We start from the raw sequence: 25624 nt of genomic DNA on the forward strand, positions 1-25624 counted from the left end.
TTGAAATGAGTGATTTAAAACTTTTTTTAACTTCTGCAGAAAATTCAGTGAGGGAAAAGATGTCAACTTTCTTTTATTAGGCACGAGAGTTACGTTCTTCTTTCCAACATTAGAAATTATACAAATATGCAGGTTCTGTCTCTTTTGACATTGCTTCAACGCATCTGTCCACGATGTCTGCAATGTTATTATTTTGCTTTCCAGGTCTCTGTGTAGAGTCCAACTATGTAGTCTGGCTCTTTTTCTGACATCTCTTACTTCTCCACACTAAAGGTGCTACAGCTGTGATTCTAGTTTCTGTCCTCCTGCTTCTCTGCCTGCTCTCTTCATTGGGTTTCTCCAGTATATTAATTTTTTGCTGTCTCCGTGTTTGTGTTGCAGTGTTCTGGGTCCCTAGAGCTCTTATTCTTTAATTACCTCATTTGGTGTGTCATCCTAAATGAGCTCTTCACACCTACTTTTCTTAACTACTTAATGTGTTGCCTTTGGCAATATTTGGGCTATCCTATAGGGGTCTCTTGTGGTTATTTGTTGCTTTTTAAATGGCAAGCAGTGACATTTAAAGCTTGGTGAATAGCAGGCCAACTTTTTCTGGCTTTCCTCTGCGGTATCTGGTGGCTTATTCATGTTAGACCTACATAGTGAAACAGCATTGGTTTTCAGAGTAGCATTGAAGACTCTCTGCGATTCCCTTTAGTCTTCCCCCTCAGACTTGGCAATACTTGCTTTTGGTTTTGAGCAATAATGGCTGGAATCCTGTGAATCTAATGCACCTTTTCTTTATAAGTTTCTAGTTCTCCTATTAGCATGTTCAAAACTTTAGTTTGATTTTTGAAGGCTAAAATCTGACAGCTGAAGTTAGTTTCTTGAAATGAAGCATATAATGCTATGTCTAAGTACCATTATATGCTGAATTTCATTCCAGTCCTTATTTCATATGCTTGAGTCTGATAATGTAACTTCAAGTGTCTCTTGCAAGGAAGCAGTCCTATTATCCTATTCTTAAATTAAAATGGCATGTTTCCCTATGACCTGACTGTTGTGTGGGAAAGGATTATATACTGCTGCTTTTGCATTTCGTAGCATTAAGCTATAACATCGGGTGCCTCCTCAGCGCTCTTTGATCCAGAAAGTACCTGTGCTTGGCTGAGCTTCTGGGGAACTTGTACTTCTGAGAAGCTACTGCCCTCTTTCCTCATAAGATTTGGGAGAAGTGTTAACGAATACAGTTTTGCTGAACTTTTGTTTTAGCAACGATGGGTAGCTCTTACCATGGATAAATTTGTAGGGAAAGAATGTTTTTGTGACCTAAAGTGGTCTTTTAAACCAGTGTTCAGTTTGCTGGCTTAAGTTGTAGTAAATGCAAAAATAGACAACCTAAAGCAGTTACTTTTAGAGTCTGGCAACAGATAAACTGCCTGTTGGTGTCCTGTTACATGACAAAAAGCTAGCAGTAGGAATAATGGGTAGCTGTTTCTCTGCAACCTGATGATAGAGAGTTTGAAAAGGTCTGAACACTGCTCCATTTAGCTGTGAGGTCTCTTTATGAAATGCAGTGTCCTTTGCTTTCATTGTCAAAGCCTGATCAGATCTCTGCTCCAATTGCTTGTACACTGACGCAATGGCTGTTGTTGTTGTAGTAGAATAATGCTTTGAGCTGATGTGCGTGCTGTAGCCTTACTGTACCACCACTGAAATGTTCCAGGGACAAAATAAAGCCCAGTATTCTCTTTGGGAGAGGTGCGCTTACTCTCCTGTGGCAAGGATATTCTTACCACACAGAGCTGGTTTGTGCTAATAAGAGATTGAGAAGTATTTTCCTTTCAGTTGCATTAGCAGTTGGGAAATAATGTACATAATTTTGCGTCTGTTCAGAAAAGGCATTGTTGAAAGGCTCTGAAAAAAATAGGCCATCAGGCTGGCTGTTTGCATTATCAGCCTGAGTGACCGGAAGAATTGGATTACTTCTGTGACACTGAGGGAGCACTGAACTCCGTGTGGTGCTTGCCTTGGGCACAATTCAGGGCTCTGCATGCAAATATCACCTGCTGGCCAGCTAAAAACTGAGATCCACTACAGGCTTAAAGATGTCTATAGGAAAATCTTACCTCAGTTGTTCACCTGATGATTAACCTGCTGTGTTTCATAGAAGTACACTAGAAGTTACAGCCAAACCCAGAACGGATATCTCTAATAAACGATGTCTGAGCACTTGCCAGGTGGCAGTTTTGGATAGGAGGCCTGGTGGGTTTTGTATATGTGATAAAGTCAGGTTTAATTCTTGCTGTTGCAGCTCGTACATGCTGTGTCCTCTGTGTGTGTCGGTTTTCATCCAGCCTGTGCTAGAATCCTTGCAGTTAAGATGGGTGAATGACCCTGCAAGCCAATTTGTCTGGAAGGGTGCTGGGGGAATAGGTATATTAGATGCACTTAACTAATGTGGCAGCAATGGATCAAATCAGTAGGCCACTTTATTGAAAAGAAAAGCACGAGCATGCTCAAAATAGTAGCTAGCTACTGTCACATTTCAATATGTATGTCGATACTCTTATGGGTTGCTTTTTTTTATTTATTAGCATTTCTGGAGCAATTAGTGTCACGGTATGGCACAGTTTAACCCTAACCAAAATAGAAAGCCAGGTCAGCAATTCCCTTCCCCCTTGCATTCTCTTGCCAATGAATTCAAGTTTGGTGGTGCTATATAGATGGTCTGTTATTGCCCAGGAAGAAAGGTAAAATGGTTTTAGGTAGTTGATAAGTGTAAATTTCTAATGGGGTTATTGAGCTAGGTGCTTCAGCGCAGTCTGTTCCAGGTTGCTCCATATTGTTCTGATTTGAACATAGCTGGATGAGAAGTGCTGCCTGCATTGTTCCAAGAAGGCTGAGAATATATAAGAAATTAATGTAAAAATCTTATTCACCATTTTTCCCTTAAGCATGATAGCAACTTGCAATTAAAAAAAAAAAAGATAATTATATTGAGCAGTGGGTTTTTTTGTTTTTTTTCTTGAGGGCCCTATAAGGTCACCTAGCTCCCTTAGGGGTTCAAATAAAAGCAATGAGAAAGATCAAAGTTGGAAAAGCTCAAAGCATCATTGTTTCCAACATTAAGTCAGGTTGGCTGGAGCTCTGTCTAGTTGGTCTTGAAAATCTCCAAGGATGGAGACTGCATAGTCTCCAAGTGACCTGTTCCAGAGCTGCTCTGCTCTCCTGACACACAAACTCCTACCATAAGAGCCAGGCTGTTTCGGATCTCTGGCTTGCACCAGCAATTTCTAGTTTCCAGTGGAGTCATCTGATCAACTCCCTTCCCCCCACCCCCAGCTGTAGTGCCTGGGCTAGAGCAGTCCAAAACATTCGATTTTTATCATTGCTGTGTTAAGTCTTGTTTGCCTGATTTTTGGAGAGAAGCCAGCAAGCATTTTATTTTGCAAAATGATATGTGCTAAGCACAAATTTCAGAGTAATTAAATTATCTTGACTTCAGCACAAAAGAGAATAGTTTGATCGAAAATTACACTACTTAAATACAAGACAGTGCATTTTAAAATGTCAGTCAGATTACTCTCTAGAGTTTAAGAGCTTTCCTTGCAAAATTGTAAAATACAAATACTTTTTGCCTGTTTGGTGTAGAAATAGTCAATGTGAGGAAGCATTCTGTTTCCCTGTACCTTATTTTGAAATACTTTCCTGTATATCATCGCGCTCTTTCTCCTGCTGCTAGTCTAATGCAAAAGATAGGAAACAGCATCTTGAAGTAGTCAGAAGAACATGAAATTGCTAAATATTGGAGCATTTCCTAGACCTAGGCATCTTTTGTGAGATTGCCTCCTTTGATATGAGAAGGTAGCTGATATCTCCAATCTGGCCCAGACCGGGGCTAATTAATCATCTTTGAAGAACACTTGAGTACAAAGGAGTAACTCTTGTACTCGCTCTTTGCCTTGATCTTGCTGAAGGACAAAAGGTGGATGCACAGCACCGTGACCAGGTTCCTATTTAAAAGGAGAAAAGCAGATGCAGAGGGTTGGGGTGATTTGTGCCGGCTCTGCCCGTGTGCTGCCTGTGCCCTTCCCGGCTGGGCCAGCAGTGGACAGAGAGGGGTCCCCGCCGGGGACCACCGGTGGGATGTGGTGCTGCTGCTGTGCCGGGGCTGGGCTGAGCCCGGTTCCCGGGGACGTGCAGCGCAGCCCGGGGCAGCGGCGGAGCCCCACGCTGCTTCCTGGTGCCCCCTCCCGGTAAGCTCTGTCACAGTTCAAATTGGTCTGTGCATCATCTGCCCGAACAATTAATTTAGCCTTATGCAAGTTTCACAGGTTGCTATTTATCTGCTGAAAAAGGTCTTCAAAACTCACTGATGAGCTCAGAAAAGCACAGAGCTTGACTGTAAAGAAGGTGTTTTTTGTAGGCTATCCAGGAGGTGAGCCATGACCCCCAGCCTCACTACTAGTCTGGTTTACGTGTGCCCTTCCCTTGCTGTAGCATAGTCTGAGGAGATCAGCTACATCCCCACTGTATGGTGCGTGGTTCCTGTGTGCCTTGTGCCCCAGGCTCCAAGACACAAAGAAGCCCAACAAAATACAAGCAATTTCAAAGTTTCTGAAATAAGAGTGGCAATTACAATTTTTATTTTAGCATTATAGTGGTGGCACATGTCTTGTCCGGGTGAGTGATACAGGAAAGTGGAAAGCCTCTTGAGAGGGAGTTGGAGAACTGTCTGGTGCAGCCTGCAGCAGTATTACATGCTTGGACCAGGCTTGGGAGCAAATTATCCTGTCTGCTTCGCTAGGATTTTCTTGAGAGAAGTCACTGCACTGCTGCCAGGTTTTCCTTCCAGAGGGAGCAAGTCTTTTTGTTTTGCTGCTGGTGAGGGGACTGGGGCTGGGACTGAAACAAGAAGCCACTCAAACATGCCGTAGCTGCTGGTGTGGTGTAAAGGGTCCATACATAAAGCATAAGCCCAGTGTTGCCGTAATGATTATTTGAGAAGCAGTGGAGTTGCCGTGTCTTAACCCTGGGTTATATTACTTAGCATCATTTGAGCGCTGCTTTGTTTCACTGCCTCTTGTAGCATTTATCTTCTACCTAATGTAAGTCCTTTCTTGTGAAGGCTACCATTTGATGGAGTTGATGTAGTACTGAACACAGTGGGAATCAGATTGCTGATTAGGACTTGTAGATACAGCAATGAAAAAGTTTAACTTACAGGAACATCTTGTAATATTTTTCTTTGATGTGGCTTCAGTTTAGGGAATTGATACCTGGAAACTTGATCATGCTACATGACCTACACTTGGATACTTAGCCCTCTCTTTGTTGACTTACTCTGCCTGAGAGTAAAAAACTCTTCATCCTTTTTGCCCTTATTTTCCTCACACTGAAATGAAAGGCCGATATTATATTGTGTTTTTGAAGGTTCTCTTTAAATACGAATATTGAAATACCATAGAGTTAATGAAGTGGTGAGACATTTCCAGCCTCTCTTGACCTGCAAGCTTTGTACTTGTCTAGAAGAAAAAGTTTTTAATGTGTAGCTGAGCTGAGGACACTTGTGTAATAATGAATTTTACATTCCTGACAATACATGACATTAAGTAATTAATTACAAATGTTGCTTTGTCTTTTCAGTACATCAACTGTGGTAACCTGGAGCAGCTATTAGATGGCAACCAGCATCTGCCCTGGACAGTGAGGGTGAAACTGGCGTATGACATTGCTATGGGAATCAGTTATCTTCACTATAAAGGCATTTTCCACCGAGACCTTACATCTAAGGTACCGTTTATAAAATGAAGGGAACTTTTTAATGAGGTAATATAACTGGGTGTTTGATTCTTTCTTCTCCATCCAGCAGAAGAGTTCTATTATATAAAGTGTGATCTAAGACATCTTAAGAAACAAATTGAACAGACACTGGAACAGGCTGTCCAGGGTGGTGGTTGAGTCACCGTCCTCGGATGAGTTTAAGAGTCGATCAGATGTGGTGTTGGGGGATATGGTGTAGGGAAGAACTTTGTAGAGTAGGGTAGATGGTTGGACTTGATGATCCCAAGGGTCTTTTCCAACCTAAGTGATTCTATGATTCTATGAAATACAGTTTATAGGATTAAAACTTTCCTCAAAACATGTTGATAGTTTATATGGGAACTGGAGAAATTACTATCCTGAAGGAAGGTCATTCCTTAAGCAAGTTCAGATTAAGATTTCTCAGAAAGCAGCTGTAGGTTTTTTTTTTAATTCTGAATTATGGTTCAGTAAAGTATTTAAATCCCCAGATAATTAAGCATAACAATCTAGCATTTGGAACGGGTCAATGATATAAGAACCCAAATTGAGGAGATCATTATAACCACACTTAAAAATCTCCTTGTTTTTGTTTCCCCATATATTTCACAAATTTTCTTCAGTAAGAAGAATGACCTTTCATTACTAATTCAGCATTAAGCATTGTCCTCAATCCTGGTTTATATTTCTTTCATTTCTAAAGCTAGGAATATCAAAACAGTTTGCATAAAATTTTCAAATTTCAGGATTTCTTCCAGAGTGATATTTCAGTGGCAGAGTTTTCAATGGACGTGGATTTGTTTGAACTGCTTTGGTGACAACTTGTATGAATTTGGTTGCCTGAAGTAGCCAGCTAATTCAATCTCAGCTAGAAATACTGACATAAGAAGGCTAAGCTCAGTGAACAAATTGCCCCAGTATTCACACTGGGTCTTGCCATCCGTTGCAGCCGGTGCTGAGGGCTTTGCTGTCCTGTCTCTCCTGTTGTCTGGAGCTAATGAGCTGATTTAAGCTCACTGGGGGCTTGAAGCATGAAAGTACTACAAAACTGGTTTTTGAGAAGTCCTCGTAAGGTCACTTCAATCAAAAGCATCCAGAAGAATGTTAGCCTAGCCTAAAAACAACTTGGGTTTTGTTTTTTTTTAGGATTAGAAATGGCTTTTAAAAATTAAAACACAGCACACTGTGCTTGCAAATGCAAGTGGCTACTAGTCCTCCATCCAGTTTAAGGTTTTTTTTAAAGCTACCTCGGTGCAGTGTTGAACAGAGGAATGATATGCATTTAACCAAGGCGGGGGGAGGGGGTGAGGAGGAGGAATAGTTGAATTGGTAGGTGAAAGAAGTATTTCAGTGAAGTCATAAAATACTACCTTGGGTGGCCTTTCGAGTGAAAGGTGCTGAATTCTGCAAGGAAGAGTATCAAATTTATGAAAAATACCCAGACTTGAAGTCACATCACTTTGACATGATACACTTGGAAAGCTCTATTTCAGTCACCTTGGAGTGCGCAGATAAGAGATGCGTAAAAATAACTGAAAAGATAACTTGGTGTTTCCTTTTTTTTCCAGTTCAGGATGTGTTTTAGTACCTGTAAAAGTGGGGAAGTGGAGTTACTGTAAGGAACCAAAGTAACTAAGGAGAACTCTGTGCCTGTAGCATTTATCGTAACACATACTGTGATGGCTAATCGTATGAAAATCCATTTCCTGAGACCTCTGTGAATGCCTTTGTTCAAAGCTTTACATAATTGTGTGTCATTCTCTGGAGCTGCCCTACCAATGCTTCAATGTTATCTATTGTTGAATGTCAATTGTTTAGAAAACGCACCCGCTGGGAGGAGTGTATGATTTCACTGCAATAGCAAACTCATCGGTTGCCACATGAGTAGTAAGGGTTATTTAAAAAAAAAAGCAAACCAAACCCTAAGAATTTACTAGCAGTTATAGTATATTTGGATGATTCTTTGCACTAAAGATATAGTGTCTGTGTGGGTCACACCGGAAGCTATCAGGATAAAAGTTTAAGTCATCGGTTATATTCTGTGTTTTCCATTTTCTTGGGGTTTTTTGGTTTTGTTTTGTGGGGGTTTTTTTGTTTGGTTGGTTTTGGTTTATTTTGTTTTGGTTTTCGTTAATTTAATTTTCTGAGGTGTGATGTGTGCACTTGCTTGTTCTATTTGGGAAGGGAAGTAGATGAAACACTTGGCCTTAAATGCCTGAGAACTTGTGAGTATTATTAGTGTATTATTGTTTTGATGAAATATACTTGAAAATTAAATCTGTTGGGCAAATTACTCTTCTTTTGGGCAAGTGTTTTCACTGCTGGCTGGCTACATTTTAAAGAAGTCACTTTGTTCCAAAGCAAAAGAATTAAGATGATAACCATAGCAAAAACCTGTCACCAGAATTTTCAACTCTCAGACTGTGACTTTTGGCTACTGTTTGAGGATATAACTTGTATTTTACCAGGCCTGTACTAGCAGTGGGATGAGTTGTGATCATTCTTACTAGTAAGCAGTCAATGTGTGAGTGAGCTGAAGGAAGATGTGATGGGGTCTTTCCTTGGGAGAGAACTTTTGATCCGGATTGAACAAGGGCAGATTCAATACTGTTCTTTATTGTCCTTCCTTCTTTGGTAAACATCAGTAATTGATGTGATGGCTTTATTAATCAAATGAAGGCAAAGACAAGGCTTTTCTGACTTTCGCAGATGTCTACAGACACTGAGTTTGCTGAAGGGGAGAGGGAGGTATTTTTCTAGAAAACCTGCTGGCCTTGACTGAACCATGGACAGAATAAAACTGAGACTTTCTGTACAGGAATGTCTCCATGCTTTACCTATTCGGCTTAACACAGTAGCCTACTGCAAATTATTCCTCTAATACGAATTTTACTGTAAAAATTATTTGGGATTAATTTAGACCTGTACTTCTGCCTTTGTTCTTCTCTTTCTGGCAAACCTCTAATTCCTTCAGCTTCCTGGAGCGGGTGGTATGGATGCTTTAAGTTTATCCTGTCAGTTATGGCAACAGAGTTGTATTGCTCTGACGGTAGCATCATTACACACTGGATGCATAAAAATTTAAGGAATGAAAAGTCACAGTTCCTCACCAGTCTAAGACTGAAAAATATATGGTTTTGACAATTAATATACAGCAGGGTGATCTCTCTTCCTAATTGCGCCATGTGGAGAGTAGCAGGAGAGCATTGACACTGCAGAAAGCCAGAGGGAAGAATGGTAGAGAAGAGTAGATGTAGGTCATTGTAGTCGATGTGGCAGCCCACAGGGGATGTCAGCCCTGACATCCCACTGGTGCCCTTCCCGCTGCCCTTCTGTCAAAGAGAGAGGCAGTGCTTGTTAGAAGAGGGTGCGCTGCCCAGACAGCCAGTACTTTACCCATGTCGTGAGCAGTTCAGTCCTCGGGCTCTGGGTGTGGGTGGCTGTAGCTGATGAGGCTGATCTGCCCAGATCAACACCAACAGCCTCGCTCGGATCTGTCAGAAGGTAAGCGTGGTCAGATGGGCTGTTTTCAGCCTCCAGATAGTAGGTGTGTAGGCAGAGTGACTTGTACGTTTTCTAACCCAATAAATGTGGTGTCCTCACTTTTGACTTGCCATCAAGAGATTCATGCAGAGATTAAGCACGCGACCATAAATGCGTTATGACAACCAGCCTCGCTGGCTCATTCCCTGTGCCCTGCCCATCTCACTGCAAGCTCTCTGAATTGTTTATTTGGGGCTCACTGTAATGTGCACAAGGAGAATTTGGACTCTGGAATGATACGGATTTTCTTCATCTTCCAGTGGTTCTGATGTAGGTTCATTTGTGAATTTAGACTCTGACAGCCTTAGTCATAGAAGATGCAGTCATTAAAACAGAAATCATAATGTGAAACATTGGAAGTGTTTCAATAGGAACCAGTGGATTGTGGTAAATTTTTTCTTAATCTGACTTGTTATTGCAAAATCCTGTCTTGTTGCTACCTACAATTAAAATAACTGTGTTTGTGAAGGCACAGGGAAGCGACCACCCTGCAAAAAGAATGTTGCAAAGTCCTTTTGTATCTCACCCCTCAAAATAAATATCTTACTGCTACACAGAGAGTTCCTTCAACACCTTGTTTACACTGTATTTGCATTGCATTCAAACCTGCACTATTGATCTTCCTGGCAGTTTACACCAGTGATTGCCCTAATATCAGTGAATTTATTCTTAACAGTATCTCTGAGGTGGGGGAGATGAATAAACTCAGTCTTACCAGGACAGATTAAAAACAAGAATATTGGTCAGTATTTGATACGTGTTTTAAGACTCAGTTTGAAGTATTTGACATTTTACACATGTTTAAGTTCAAGGCAATATGCTCACTGACCTTAAGGGCAGTTGGAAGTGTATAGCACTTTATAAAATAGTCAGGTTTGACCTTTAGAGGCAGAGAAAGCACAAGATGAGCAACAATCTCCGATTTTGTTAAACTAACTTCCTTGCCACAGAATCCTTCTGTGATGCTGAGGAAGGCCAAAATTCAAATCCTGGGGGAACATTGCAATGGTCTTAGCCACAAAACAGAAGACCTTCATTTTCAGCCCACCCTTTCTTTTTAATCTCTTCCCAGCCTTTCTTTCAGCCTACTGTTTCTGTGGCAAGAGTGGCCAGAGTCCTGAAAATAGCGGTCCGAGTGGTTTATGTACAGCCCCAATTCACTATCAGTGTGAATCCATTGTGTGCACTAAGTGGGTGCCAGGGGGGAAACTATCTGTGTGGTCATGTAATTAAGGACTTTACCTTAATGTGTATGCATAAGGGGACGAATTGAAAGTTCACACAGATAGTTTTACATCTCATCTTTTGTGCATTATTAGTTTTTTTGAGGTAGTGTATGTTGTGTGCAATTTTCTAGCAATTAAAAAGAGGAAAAACATCAGTGGCACTATGCACTTCATTTGCAGGGTTAGAAGCCTGGGATTCACGGCAGAGGCATCTACTGCTTTACTTAACACAGTAACTAATACATGCAGTATTAATTAGAATTTAGTGCTACTGTTAATTAGTATTACTAATGCACATTGTCTGGTTTTGCTACAGAGCAGGAATAGATAGAGGAACAAGAGAGACTCCTTGGCAGTGAGATGCAAACATCTAGGAGTCTGCCCATTTTTCCAAGACCGATTATATCTACTCTGACTATCCAATCCTTTCTGCTAGTGTACAATGCCGGCCTCCAGTCAGACTTTTAATAATTGTTCCGACCTTTTTGCTCGCAGTTCCTGCCCCTGACCTTATTGTTTGATCTCCTGCCTGGTTGACTGCAGTTACTCTCTTCCTGTTGCTCCTGCTTGGTGCTTTATCCAAGCTGTCTTTCATTCTGGTCTTCAGTATGTTTAGCCATTTCTAGCTCTCCCCCTGTTCTGCTGCTCCGGGTTAGCTCTGTCTCTCCCCACACCTGTTTGCTCTGCTTGCAGTTTGCAGTTCTTATATCCTTGTAATAGTCTTCGGGTGTTTTCTCCCCATCTCAAGAACCTGGCTCAAAACTCTGGTCTTGGTCCCTGCCAGCCCCTGGCTTGGACTCCTGCCCTGTCTCGTCACCTTATTTGCTCTTTCAAATTCCCCGCACAGCGTATGTCCTGTCCCAGTCTACATTTTGTAGGGGTGGCAAGAGGTGCATCTTACACAGGGCTCTCATCACGTTTCAAGTTGAGAATGTGCCAAATCAGGGTATCACACCGTAGGCTTATAATTTTGAGGATTTTTTTTGTTGTCATTATTTCAAAATTTACTTATAATACATATTTGAAACTTGTTCTCCTACGCAGCTGAGCTGTCCCAGCTGAACAGTCCCCTCCCCAAAAAACCACTACCAAAGCTCTTGATTAAAAACAAACAGGCAAACCCCCAAAACAAATGCCTTTTAGTTTAGCAGAATTATGTATAGTTGAAAACAAGGTCTTATAATCAACAGCAGGTTGTGAGCAGTTTTAGGGAACATTGTGAGCTCCATTGATGATAAAATCTATGAAGAAATTGTAATCTCTAGGCCTTTTTTCATAAAAAAATATATATACACACATGCACACATGTGTGTGTATTCCTGCCAACATATGCTTTCACTTCACAGTAAATGTGTAATGGCTCACCCTTCTTTCATTGAGAGAGGAGTAGTCTCAGTTACAATGGGACAGAATCATGCATGTAAGCAATTACTGTGGAATATCTGATGTAACATAAATTCACTGCCTTTGGGCTTGAAAGTGACATACCCTGACTTCCTACCTTGTATGCTGTTTGCTTGTTTAACACAAAATAAAACAAAATAAATCCCAAGCAATGAACAGAACCTTTGTCTGATGAATCTCATACTTGCTGCTGCTGTTGTAAGGTCCCCTTTGTGCTGCAGTAAGCTCTCGCCTGGATATTTGGCGCTGCAGGAAAGGGCTTGCATTGAAAAAATTAGCTGTTACAGATGATTATTTCTAATGATAGTCGCAATACTAAACTTTTATTGGTACTTTGGGACTCAAATGGAGCCTGTCCCTTAAACATAATGGGTTTAGTTTCAAAAGCATATCTAGTATTGTAAACTTCCTGTTGTACATTTAATTGTCAATGGTGTTTCTCCTAGAGAAAAGCACTTTAAAAACAGCTGATCCATCTCAATTGGCCTTTAAGATTTTAATTCAGTAACAGTTATTCAGAGGGTTGCAAATGATACTGCAGTAGCATTCCTCTATTTTCTGGAGCGCAATAAAATCTCTGAGGCGTTTAGCTTGTATGTCATATTGTAAAATGAAATGATGGGGTTTCTTCATCTAAGCAACTTATTTTTAACTCTGAAACTCTTGAGTCTATTTTCATTATTGTTGATGTAAAAGGGAGAGTAGAATATTGCTTTCGTCTTAGTAGGATTATGCTGTGCAAAGCAGATGTTAAGCTCCTGTAACACACAAAGGGGGCTTTATGTTCTTTCACATCTGTCTCTGCATAAACAGCTCTGTTAACTCTTTAGGGCTCATGTACAGAGCTCTTTGCTTCTGTTAAGAGACTGCCTCAAGAAGGAAGCATGGGGTCCCCATTTCAGGGAAAAAAAAACCTTCAAGGACCCAACTGAAGTCAAATATTGCCCTCTTTGACAGCGTCAGCTGCCAAAGGAAAGAACATCCCTGTCTGGAGAGGTCCAGAGAGAAAGCTTGAGAAGGTCAGCATGGTTTATTGCCTTGCAGCTTTTACAAATGGTGCAATAGTAACTCAAAAGCATTTTCTTAAAGCCTATGTTATAGAGCTGTTTGGCATTTCATCTCATAGACAGTTCTCAAGAGGCTTTTTGGACTAGAGAGGGGCTTGAACTCTTATGCCTCTGTCCCAAAAGCCATTAGTTAAACTTCTTCCTACCAAACTGATACATATACTTTCTTTTTTTGTAGAAATGGAGAAGTATCCCTTTGTCAGTAGAAACAGTGCAGTATGCTCTATTGTACTCTTCTGACTAAGATACCACCACTAGCTTAAGTTTAAAAGCTCTTTTCAACCTTTTAATCTCTAATGAAGCTTTGTCCCTTTTTTGATCCTGATTTATCTTGGCAGTAGATTGTGAATGCTCAGAAATGTCTTCATTGAGTGCACGTGAACCACCAGTTACTGTGGGCTGTGTTAAATCACCTTTTCATGAATTGCATCTTAAATCCGATAAACTGTGCTGTGGGTTTGGTGCAGTGTTGTGTAATGGCTTTACTGGGGTGGGAAGGGTGGAGGGGAGGAGTATGGTGGTGCTGAAGGTTGGCCCTTAACACTTGGAGAAGCTCAGCACAGAATGAAGCATCACCATCTGCAAAGCTTTGTACTGCTTATTCAGGACAGGCTTGAAAGGTGACAACTGACTACGCTAGCTTCTGTAGAAGGGGTTTACTACTGATTTTAGTAGGAATAGGCTTCCATCCTTTCTGGGTTCCAGGAAATCAGTGCTTAGCTACATAAAAATCTGCACCAGTTGAATTAAATCGGTTTAGTTTCGCTGCAATGGGCATTTATAGTGACACTGGTATTTTTTTTGTCTGGTGCATGTAACCTGCCTATGGCAGATTTAAGTGTGAGCAAAAAAAGTCACTCTTGTACTGGAGTACGTATCCTAATGAATTTAAATTCACACTCAGCACTTCTTCATATGCAGACAAAAGACAAGCTTCCACTAATGAGAGAGAATAGTTTAGCTTCCTTCTTTATGTCATTTAACATTGTGCAGCCCATTACAGCAGAACAATTGATCAGTATTTAATAGCAGAAATGTTGCCCTAGGCATTCCCCTGGTGCCTTGTCGTGGTGTCCTGGCCTCTCCTGCAGGACCTCTGGGCCCCACGGTGGTGGGATGTCCGCTCTGTTTGATTTCTCGAAAGCCTGCACGGAAAGGCAGCCTGGCTTTGTTGCAGGCAGCCCTTGCTTCTCCAGGAAGGAGCTCAGAGCTGTCAGGTAGCATTACTTGGCAGCTAGATTGGATGTGCTATTGGTTTAATTTATGATTTACATAGGAATAATGTACTTGTATAAGAGCTCAGTGCTGTACCTGAGAGCTGAGACTGCCTGGGGCTTGGTGTGGGGGGGTAAGATTGTTCATTTCCAGTTGGTGATGTATTGCTGTCTAATGGGATGTGATTGTATACTGGTAAGAAGCTGAAGGAAAATTTGCCTGCAGGTTGATGTTGCATTTAAGTCTCCTTTTGGTATCAAAGCAGCCACGTAAATTATCGCAGACCGTAAGGCCAGTAGAATTGTCTCTACAGTTTTTAAATTGTTTTGAAAATAGTTCTTAGTCAGGATTTAAATGCTCCCCTGAAATTCTGGAGACATGGGGTTATTGGAGAATAACCCTAATCCACAAAACCCACAAGGTAAAATGAACTTCAGCAGTCCTGTTACTCAAAATGAATAAAATTTTAATTGTCAAATGTGATGCAAGAAGAAAATCTAGCTCTTAAAACTAGTTCTTTTATGAATCATAGAGAGGTGTTCTTTTTTTTTTTTAAATGTCGAATTATGAATCATCTTTAATTGCTGAGAAATCTATGGCAGAAAATAACTTGATATTTTGCTGGGTAAGCTAGTATCAGCATTCTTGTAGACTGCAAAACCTCTGGTGTCCTCATAGGCTTATTTCTGTGTGGTACACAATGGAATTCCATTTGTCTGAATCATTTGAGTAAGATTTTTCAGAAAAGTTTTATCCTTCTCAGTTTTAAGTCCACTTATAGTGACCAAATGTTCAAACAGAGGCAAGCTGAATGAATGTGTTCTTTGAGAAAAGATAACAAAGCCCGTAACTGAGAAGCTTTGCTGCTTTTTGGGCGAGCATGGCTGATTTAACTTGGTACATGTTTATGAATCCACAAACTAACTGTACTTATTTTACTTGAGTCATGCTAAACAAATCGAACTTTGCATCTCAGGAGCCTGGTCTGTGTTTCAAGAGGCTGGCATGCATTTTCTTTACAGGATCGCAGGAGTGGCTTGTTTAACCTTTTAATTGGCAGGAATAAAACTCACTTCATGGCCTGAGCCACAATCATCTCTGAATAATATAAACAGGGATGACCCGAACTTGATCTTTTAGACAAGGGACTCACTTTTCTTGGTAGCTGCATTATACAGACAAGCTAATGCTCTGGGGTCAGCGAGGAGCTTTTTTACATCCAAGCACAATAAAGCTAGAAAGTGTTTCCTGCTGTTTAGCTAATTAATGCAGGGTACCACTCTGTAGGAGTCGGCAGCGGTTTTGCTGCCTGTCACTGCTATTGTACTGCCTGCAGAATGATACGGACCAAGGCATGTGGTAAAGGAATGAATTCTCTGTCTTGCTCCACCTATTGCAGGACAGAAAAAAAAATTTAGGGAAGTCAGCTGTTGATTCATTCGGTGAGAGGGGAAAAGATGTGGTACTGGAATGGTCAAAGCATGTTTCTCAGAGTTGTAAATAAATAACAAAAATAAATCAACAATACCCTGTGTGTGACGTGATGCTACCAGATCAGAATTATCTGTGTGTGTCCTTAAATTGCCCTCTTTCCTGACACTGGAGGGTACATCTGAAAGGAAAGGATTGACAGCTATTAGACTTTTCCCTTAAATCATATTTTATGCTCTAGTGTAGAATGAAGAGTTTTATTTGGGAATTTAAAAGCACGTATAACTTTGTCACATCTTTTATTTTCTGATGAAAATCTACTGCAAAGCAGTGAGTTCCTTTTCAGTAGTTAATGTAGCAAAACATACAAAGGCATTTAGCATCTGCTCTGCTCGTGTATTCTGGTCAGGTACAGGCAAATTGTAAAGAGAAAATTTAAGGTGTCATAGTGAACAGCATGTATTGCATACTTAGCAGCAAGGGAGCTAAATCATCTTAATTCTTGCTAGAACCTAGCTGGATACGTGCTGCCCGTGGCTGCCTGCTTTCTCAGCAAGTTTTTAAGTGGATTATTAACTAAGTGTAAGGCTGTTTGCAGCATCTTAAGTTTGACAGACATGTGATTGTGCAGGGGGGAGGGAAGGGGAAAAGGGTGGTAGCTTTCAGACAAAAGCTGCTCACAGATGAATGTCTTCCAAATGATATCTTGTAGTCTTGTTCCAGATTAAAAGTACAACAAAATGGTATATGGGTTTCATGCTCAGACAATAACTCTTCTGTTGTTTGTTTGGTTGATTTTTTTTCCCCAGAACTGCTTAATAAAACACGATGAGAACGGATATTCAGCCATAGTGGGAGACTTTGGTTTAGCAGAGAAAATTCCAGATCACAGGTACGTGAGCTAATCGAAATACCACAGGAGTTGCAGTGCCATTGCAGGTCAGAACCTCTGAGCCAGATCCCTGAAGCCAGTACTGCATTCTGATACAGAATTTGCAAAAAATATTCTCAGTCTTAAGTCTAGAACTGCAGTCTGGATGACCAAAACGTTTTGATCTTAATTACTGTCCATTTTGATAGGTTTAGTAGTGACATCTATTCTTCAAAAATGCTCCAGTGAGTAGAGGGTTTACTTAAGCTTTTCAGTAGATCTTCTAAGTAGGTGCTTGAGAATTTTGAAAAACAACCACAACAAAGCAAACACAAAAATACTGTCCAGCATTCTGGATTGGGGTGATTTTATAATTAGATTCTTTCCATTTTCATAAACAATATTCAGTGGCATTCCAGTATTATTCTCTTTAACCTCTGGGTTAGTTGTTAAGATCCAGGTTTGTAACAAAGAGATACTAAAATTACTGTCTAACAGTAGCTCACCATTTTGCTCCCTCTGGATGAAATTATAATCTTAACTCATTTGAGGAATGCACAGGTGACTGTCACAAGCATTGTCACAACTAGAAAAAGTCCTTTTGTCATCCTTCCATTAGGGAGATCAAGGACAAGAATTTCATTGTTCTCTCTGTATATTGACTTGTGTATTTCAGAGTATTCTGACTGTGAAACGTGCTGTCAGATTTTCTCCAGTGTCTGCTTCTGCGTAAAATAAATAAAAGCCTTCCAGCTCTTTTGACTGTAAAGAAAGCAATAAAAATTGATCTTGTGGTTTTTAAACTGTACATATCCTAAAACCGTATCTTGGGAGGTCTGAAGGCTTGCATTAATCTTGATGAAATATTGATGTAAAAGCTTAATAGAGTGAACATTTTAATTTCCACATTACTGGTAAGCACAGTCAATGTTCACTCCTGTGGAGTCTCTGCCCTTTAAGGTGCTGAGAGCTTCAGCTCCATTCATATGAACCCATCACAAAATTGGGAAGGCCCCACAGGTGCCTTAAGGAGTTCTTAATACCCAGTTTTGAGGTGCCCTGGATTCTGGAAGTGGAATAGCTAAAGCTAAAGTAACTTGATACTAAAACAATCAACATAATAAAATTATTACATTTAACCACCATTTTGGTTTGATCTAGTTTTACCTCCATTTTCAAATGCAGTTTGGTTGTTTTCAGTTTGCTGGCCAGCAAGCCATGCTATTTGAGGCCTTCAGAAGCCTGGGTTTTTTTTAATAGGTATTCCTTCGAAGTCAGCTGGGGTGGCAAGCTGGAGGCCTTGCTTTAAGACCCCATTATTCAGCCATATGGAAACAGTGATTTTTTTCAAATTGGCTCTATTTTGATTACTTTTCATTTTTCCCTGTTATAGGATTTATCTGGTCAATCTTGACTTTTTTTTTCCTTCTAAAAAACAGTTTGCAAGCGGGCTGTGCCTAATTCTTCATGAGTTGCTTATCGGTATACATATAGGGATGGATACCTGCATGTCTTGCTGCATGAATGGAGAACTTGACATGTAGCCCAAACCTGATGTCCACAGACCTTTAAATGTATAGATAAAGGAGCCCACTCTGCCAAGAGCTTGGAAGGCAAAACTATTGAACACTTGTGACCTTCTAATAAAATAATATTTTTTAAAAGAGTGGCCAGGCACTTAGAAACTGGAAATAAAATATGAGTAACTGATTGAACTCTTTTTCTTTCACTTCTCCTCCTGCTGTTGAGTGTTGCAGTGAGTCCAGTAGGAAACCAGTGTAAAATACAGTGTGTTATGAAACCCACTTGTATTGACTTCTGTCTGATGAAAGTTTCTGCAGATATTTGGAGTTACAGAAAGGTAGTAGCAATGTCTGAATTGGAGCATTTAATAATGTTGGTTTTCTCTCTCCTCCACCCCCCTCTCCCCTTTCCTGCCATCCATCCCTCATCCATATAGTGAGAAGTTACCAGTGGTGGGTTCACCCTTCTGGATGGCACCAGAAGTTCTCAGAGATGAACCTTATAATGAAAAGGTAGGTACTTGAAACAAATGGACTTTAATTGTCTGATATTTCTCTTCAATAGCTCTATACAAGACTTAGAATTTCCATAATAATAAAATCGTTACTTTCATTTGTCACATTTCTGTACTCAGTAGGTCATTCAGATTAAGGGAGTGTGTGAGTTGAATAAGTAATATTTTTAATTCATGGTGTGAATTCTTATACAGAAATAGAATTACCTTTAGAATAATTCACTGTTACACTGTTTCCGTTCTGAAACACCTCACATGCAGAAGCATAATAATAGATTGTTGACCTAACACAACTTAATTTAACTAAGTCTCATGAGAAATGTGGTAAGGTTGCTTCCCTGACCCATATATTAGTGTAATCTGGGTAGAAGCAAAAGGTCTGTATGTAAACTTGTACAAGTATTTTAATTAAAAAAAAAAAAAAGAAAAAGAAATATATCAAAATTTCTCAAGGTAAGATACCTGGATAAAAATGTTCTCTGAAGGTATTTATAAGTTTTCCTGCTTATGGCATTGGGAAATGTTTTTTTTTTTTTCCAAAGGAGAATCAGCTCACACTGTATTTTAGAAATAGCGTTTTCAGTCAAGCTCTTTACCACAAGGTTTTCTCTCCCACGTGTAACATAGTCTACTTCAGACCTGCAAATGCAGCTTCTCTGTGATAAAGCCCACATCCTGTACCTTTTTATAGCTAGCAGTCAACAGTCGGTTTAATTGGTGGTACTTTTAACTTTCTGGAAAGCAGTAGCTACCTCAGTAATGAACGTAATAATTACCATTTCAAAGCTTTGCTAAGAGTTCCAGTTGACCTAAATTAATAATAAAGCACTCGAATCTGTGGTGCCACGTTCTTCACTAACCCTAGGGCATGGAGGACTAAAGAGGAAACAGATCTCATACCTCATCCGCATGAAAGGTGAGAGATAAGCCTGCCTGATATCTAAGGAATGAGGGATGCCAGCTTCTGCTCTGTAGACTTGTATTTCATGTTTTCCTAAATTTTATTACATGATAAATTCAGGTGGGTGGAAATCAGAGCAACTGTGCAGCTCCAGGGGTAGTCAGATAAGTGATTACTATGTGTCATGGGAATGGCAGTGGAAATGGATGCTGGAATATAGTGTTACTAGATATCTCAAGCTTTGGGAAAGAAACTTTTCTCCAGAGGTGCTGAACAGTGAGAAGAGAAAAATGCAGTTTTTCTTAAAAACAGCATTAATATTCTGGATAAGCTGTGTTTATGTGTATTCTAAACCCATCTTTCTAACTACAGTGATATATAGATGTGTCATGTTTTTGGCTATGTTTTTAATTACTCCCATCTGTAGGACATCAAATGCAACTTTGCCATTCTTTATGCAAGGAAGGATTTATTTTTATTTTTTTTTACACTGCTGAATTAAGAGTGGTTTGGTGGTTTTTTTTCTTGAAAGAGTTTTAAAGTTATCATTGCTATTTGTGCAACAAGAATGCATTGCTTTACTGTGAGCATGTGTTTCTTCACATGGAAAATGTTAGCTATAATGCAATTGCTTAGTGTTGTAACCCTGTGGTGTTGGTCTAGTTGTTTCACGATAACAGTTTGGGGTGAGGAGAAACTCAGTTGCAGATAAGAACGCTGAGTATTCATAGCTGAACCGTGCGGCTATTTATTTTTTTTTCTTTCAGGCGGATGTATTCTCCTATGGTATAATTCTTTGTGAAATTATAGCAAGAATACAGGCAGATCCAGACTATCTCCCTCGCACAGAGGTAAGTGGTCACATCTATAACGTTGGTGGGAGGTGGTAAGTGTGCCATGATAATGGCTGGCCTTTAGAACTTCTGGCACTGCTGCCAAAGATACAATGAATAGGTGTTACATTAAAAATAGCCTGTAAAAGGCTTTTATTCTTCTGTGCTGTTATTATAAGAAGCTTCATCGAAGACACTTTCACACAGATTTTGTCCAGCTGCAGTCCTCATGGGAAATCCTTTCTGCCCCTAACTAGCAGGACATTGAGAGCATTGCAGTCACCTTCCTTTTGTAGTGATGGCTCATGTAGAGTTCTTGCCAGATTCGGAACAGAGCACATTTGGCACACTGCATCCACTAAGCAGCCTCTCCTTGTGAAAGGGGCAGGAGCTATGTTAGCAGCAGCTAAAATAAGCTCACCCATATTTTTGCATAGACTGTGCTAAGCTCTGTGGATCTGAGCTAGAATCCACTGATCAAACAAGATACTTGTTAATTTCCTCAGTTGCCTTTTGGTTGAGTACCATCTGCAGGGCAGCTTTTTGCCTCTACTTGGGGGGCGCGTCTTCCAAATTGTCTGTTTCCCTCCGGTTCTGAAAATGCAAAATTGCTTAGGTCTTCAACTGCAGTAAATAAGAGATCGGTTTGTTTTGCCGTCCCTCAGATTTTGCAGAAGTGCACTTAAGGAACTAGATAATTTGTATGACCAGTCTACCATCCACTGAAAAATTAACTGTTTTAATTGGCAAATTGTCATCATAGCAAAGCCTTTAGTTTTATAGCAGGCTGTTAATTTACACTGTGAAAGCCACCATGGCAAAACATCATAGTATAGGATATTGCTTCCAGATCCACATGGGCAACATTTCAAGTGCAATGGATTGCAGTTGAGTTCAGGAAGAAGGATGGGCTTTGAAGTCAGCTCATTCTCTTACAGGTATCTTGTATCAAGTAATCCCCATTGGGATGCTGCAGTTCGGAGTGTGCATGGAGTTTTATCAAAATCCTCTGTATGTGGCTGCTGAGAGATGGTGTTCCTGGTTATTCCTGATAACCCCACGTAGGAACACCCTGAAAATAAGATGTTTTGCGCCAGATAGCAGACCTCATTTATATCTCTATGCTGTGTTTTTGTTTGTACAGAATTTTGGATTAGATTACGATGCCTTCCAGCACATGGTGGGAGACTGTCCCCCTGACTTCCTCCAGCTGGCCTTCAACTGCTGTAATGTGAGTATCTTACTTCAAGGGAAGAGGCCTAAACTGGAGTTCTCTGAATCCCTCTGGCTGTTGAAGATACAGCTTAAAGCATTTACAGAGGAGACTTGAAGAGCCTACCTATAAAAGCAGCATATGTTCTGATAAACCAGAAAGTCTTTTGCAGTTTTTATAATCCTTTCTTCCCCTTTGTAAAAAGGTCTATCTTGTGTTTTTGCAATTCTGTGTTCTGGCATGCCAAACAAACAGGTCTGGCAAACTGAACAGCTTCTTGCAGGCTGCTCAGGCTGATCACAACCAGTTGTATGCTATTGACACTGGCTGGCCCTCGGGCTGACAAAATCCAGCTGTTATTGTGTACAGACCTACTGAGCTGTGAAAAAAGAATTCAGAGTTGTTCTCACAAACAGAGGGGACAAACAAATCAAGAGCAGGCGTGAAACTACTCTCAAGTTTCTATATGCTGCCTTTTGGAAAGCAGGATAAACCTCCAAATCCCTAGCCCGTGTTCCAAAAAACCCCTAACTTGGACCCAAATGATTTATTATCAGTAAGGCTATAGGCAATGTGCTGTATGGAGTAAATATTCTGCCAATTTTTCAAGTAAAATTCTGATAGTGCTTGCTGGATACCTTCATGGCTCCTCAGAGTGAAAATTCCAGGGAAGTAGATCTATTTTGTGCATTATCCCATGACAGAGGTTGCTAGTACCTTTGTATAGTAAACCTATTTATATGAAGAAAGACAACCTGAGCTCCCACCAAATTCAGCTGAAGTTGGAAATGTCCAGTTGGGACAACTTTAGTTGAGGCAAGTTCTGAAAATTTTACTGCACAAAATGTTGCCTGGGACCCCACAACCAGGCCGTGCTGGAGCCAATACCAGCACTGTGTCCAAATGAGTGTAAGGAAACTCTCAGACGGGCTTTTTATTCCTGTCTGTTACTGATTTTTCAGGCTTTGTTTTCATGTCAACACTGCTGCTGGAAGAAGCGGTCTCATCTCTCCATGCTCTTGATGCTTATTTTTGCCCCAAGCTCTCTCTTTGTATTAGTACAAATGCACGTGCTCGCTCAAGGGGAGAGTGGTATAAAGGTGAGGATGTGAGCAGGTGGGGTGACTGCTGCTCTTGACACAAGATAGCTTAAATTAATTTTTAAGATGTTTGTGGAACTTACTCTGGACAAGCTACTATACTCCTCTGTTGCCATCTTAGTACAGTGGGGCTTGCGTCACCAGGACAGTGGTAGATCTGACTCATGTTTATGAAGGGTTTTAACTACGTAAGCACTACAGGGTTTGCCTAGAGGTAGGATTTGACTTTGGAAATCTTGGCTCCTGCCTGTAGGCTCCAGAAATCGTACTGGATCCAAACACATGGTGCATGATTCGAAGCCATTTTTCATCACGGGTGAAATTCAGAGTAAAACTGAATTTCCCATGAGGAAAGGGAAAGTGACTGAGCTTATATTCTCATGTAAGAATTCTGTGCGTTAAGAGAAAAAGGATTTTCTCCTACTGGTTATTGTCAAATGCTGCTTCCTGTATAATAAATGTCCCTTCCCTGAATTGAAAGTGGAAATTACTGTCTTGTGATCAAGCCATTAATATGCTGATTTCATTGTGGAGCGTGCTGTAATTCACTTGCCACTTACCTAGTAGAAGGAAAAAGGTGGTGAGCAGATAAGGCTTTCTTATATCTTCCTGAGCATGGTGTGCTTCAATAATAGGTGACCTGTGTGATAATTTGCTTTTATGCATGGATGTTTATATAGCTTTTTATTATTTAATAGGTCAACAAATAGTGTAAACTCTAGAGCTCAGCTGATTAGCTGAAGTAATGTGCAAAGCCTGGGGTTTTCTACAGCCAGGAAACGTGCTTTAGGGCAACCTAAGAAAACCGGTAAAAACTGAAATGCATGAGTAGTGGATTAAAATTTTATAACAGCAAATTTTAAAAAGGTGTTTTTCAAATAAATGCATTCAAAGACGTCTAAAACTTACGGCTCTCCAACAACTATAAGCCTACTTGTGCAAATACTTGCAAACCATAATCGTGTATGATCGTGCAAAAAGCTTCCCAAAATGAGCTGAGCTGTGGCAGCTGCTGCCTTGAGGAAGAACCTTCTATTCCATTTGAGCAGAATCCAGACTGCTCAGGGATGGAAGAGGCAAATGTTGCTCTGAGTCACTTTTCCATTGCTGCTCTTGTCCTGGATCTTACCTGGCACAAACCAAAATAGCGAGAGAGCTGCTCTTGTTTTCTGTAGCATGCAACAGCTCTCTAAGCTTTCCAAATTATTAAGTGTGCTGGAGGACAAAGGTTGTGCTTTGTTGCTCCTGCTCTACACTTTCAGTGAAACAGGGAAAGCTGAAAAAGATGTTTTCCTATGCCAGGAAATTCCAACTGCTGCATTAGGACAACTTTTTTGCTGCTCTTAAGCTCTTCAAGTGTGATTTGTTTGTTTTTTATTACTGTACATATGAGTTTTTAGCCCTTTACCCGGTGTTGCTCGAAGCTGTTCTGGCATTGCTGATCATACCAGTTCTCTTCAGAAATATTCATCTGGTAGGACCTGCAAGGCAGTATCAGGGAGGTCTTTGGGGTTTTTTTTCTTTACAAAGCACCACTGTTCCCTTTGTACTAGAGGTGAGATCTGTCTGGGCTTGTCTGCTCTGAAAAAGCCTTTAGAGAGCTGGAAACAGGAATCAGGTCAAGCGGAATCTTTTTTAATAGTGTAATGGGGTTAACTTTCAGCTGCTGAATTAGACATTGCTGCCTACAGGAGTTAAACCTGTAACATGTATACAGAGTCAATGCTCAAAATGATGAAATGCCTTCTGAGTTACTAATAAAATTAAGCTGCTTTCCCTGTAGTACGATGTTAGTTTTGAACTTTTAGAGATTCGTTTCTACTAGGGTGAATAAATACATATGTATTGATAAATACAAACTGAATACCTACTGATGACTGGGGGAAGAGGGAAGTATTTTACTTGGGCAAAGATGGATTTTCTTTTTTCTATCGTATTACTTTGTCGAATTATATAACTAATTTTGCTTCCTCACAAGACAGACCAGTATGCCAAGTAGTAAGGCTAATTAAAAAATGCAAAGATACAACATTTTAAACTTTAAAATCAGCAATGCCTTTTAGGTGGGTTTTAATTAAAGTTAAAGTGAGATGATGGAAGAATTACAAACTTCTAAAGAATGACATAGCAAGTTGCTCTGTTTAATCCTTATTGCTTCAGGCACGTTTTGAAGTAACATTGACAAATAATCTCTGACTGATAACTGGGTCCAGAAATAAATCCTTGAACTATGAAAACTGTTTAAAACAAACAAAACCATCTCTGAAGCCCTGAATCTAACAGCTGCTCACCTTTTCAATTGAAAATGCCTCCTCATCATAGAATGTTTACAACTTGATAGTTAAATGTGAGAGGTATAATAGATGTAAACTGGGACAGAATACTACTTACCCCCTGCTTTACTTAGGTTTTTTTTGCAATGACAACATACTTCTTAAAATGGTCTCGAATTTCCTCGGTTCCTTCAGATTGTCCCTCTGTCTGTCCACTGTGTGAGCAGAATAGCATGACCAAACCCACGTGAGCTTATTTGATTTGTGTGCATTCACAGATGGATCCAAAGTTGCGTCCTTCATTTGCTGATATTGTCAAAACACTGGAGGAGATTTTAAATCGCCTGAGAAATGAGGACTCGGACAGAGAGAGAAAATTTCTGAATCTTGACAACAGTGAAAGAAAACCCAAAGGTAAATGTCTGTATTGTACAAACATTGCTGCAGACTAACAGCAAGAGGGTACGATGCTTCATTTTTTTAAGACTAGGATTTCAGCTATATATGGTATTATTTACAGCTTATGAATGATTTTATTCAAAGCCTGAAAATTATTCTGGAAGAATGCTATATATTCTGCACTACGGAGTGTCCTTTGGGAAAGAACAGCTAACTGTTTCTTCAAGTGCCTCAAAAGATTCTGCCCACAAGCTCTTGAGGGGAAATTTAGAGTTCATTTGGGAATGGTTTTGTAAGTTGCTAATAGTATATGAAAATCCATCAAC

The 25624-nt window shown here is 40.2% G+C and overlaps 1 protein-coding gene across 1 annotated transcript in view; it reads left to right on the forward strand.

The window, feature by feature from the left end:
* Positions 1–25624, forward strand: part of TESK2 (testis-specific kinase 2) — an 87527-nt gene that overhangs the window by 54150 nt on the left and 7753 nt on the right. Inside the window, exons 5-10 of the mRNA XM_014939402.1 lie at positions 5629–5775; positions 16480–16562; positions 18502–18577; positions 20248–20331; positions 21458–21544; positions 25178–25313. Coding sequence (XP_014794888.1) covers positions 5629–5775; positions 16480–16562; positions 18502–18577; positions 20248–20331; positions 21458–21544; positions 25178–25313 — 613 coding nt within the window. The remainder of the gene's footprint in view (positions 1–5628; positions 5776–16479; positions 16563–18501; positions 18578–20247; positions 20332–21457; positions 21545–25177; positions 25314–25624) is intronic.

Source organism: Calidris pugnax, unplaced genomic scaffold (genome assembly GCF_001431845.1).
Source record: "Calidris pugnax isolate Ruff unplaced genomic scaffold, ASM143184v1 scaffold18, whole genome shotgun sequence".
NCBI lineage: Eukaryota > Metazoa > Chordata > Aves > Charadriiformes > Scolopacidae > Calidris > Calidris pugnax.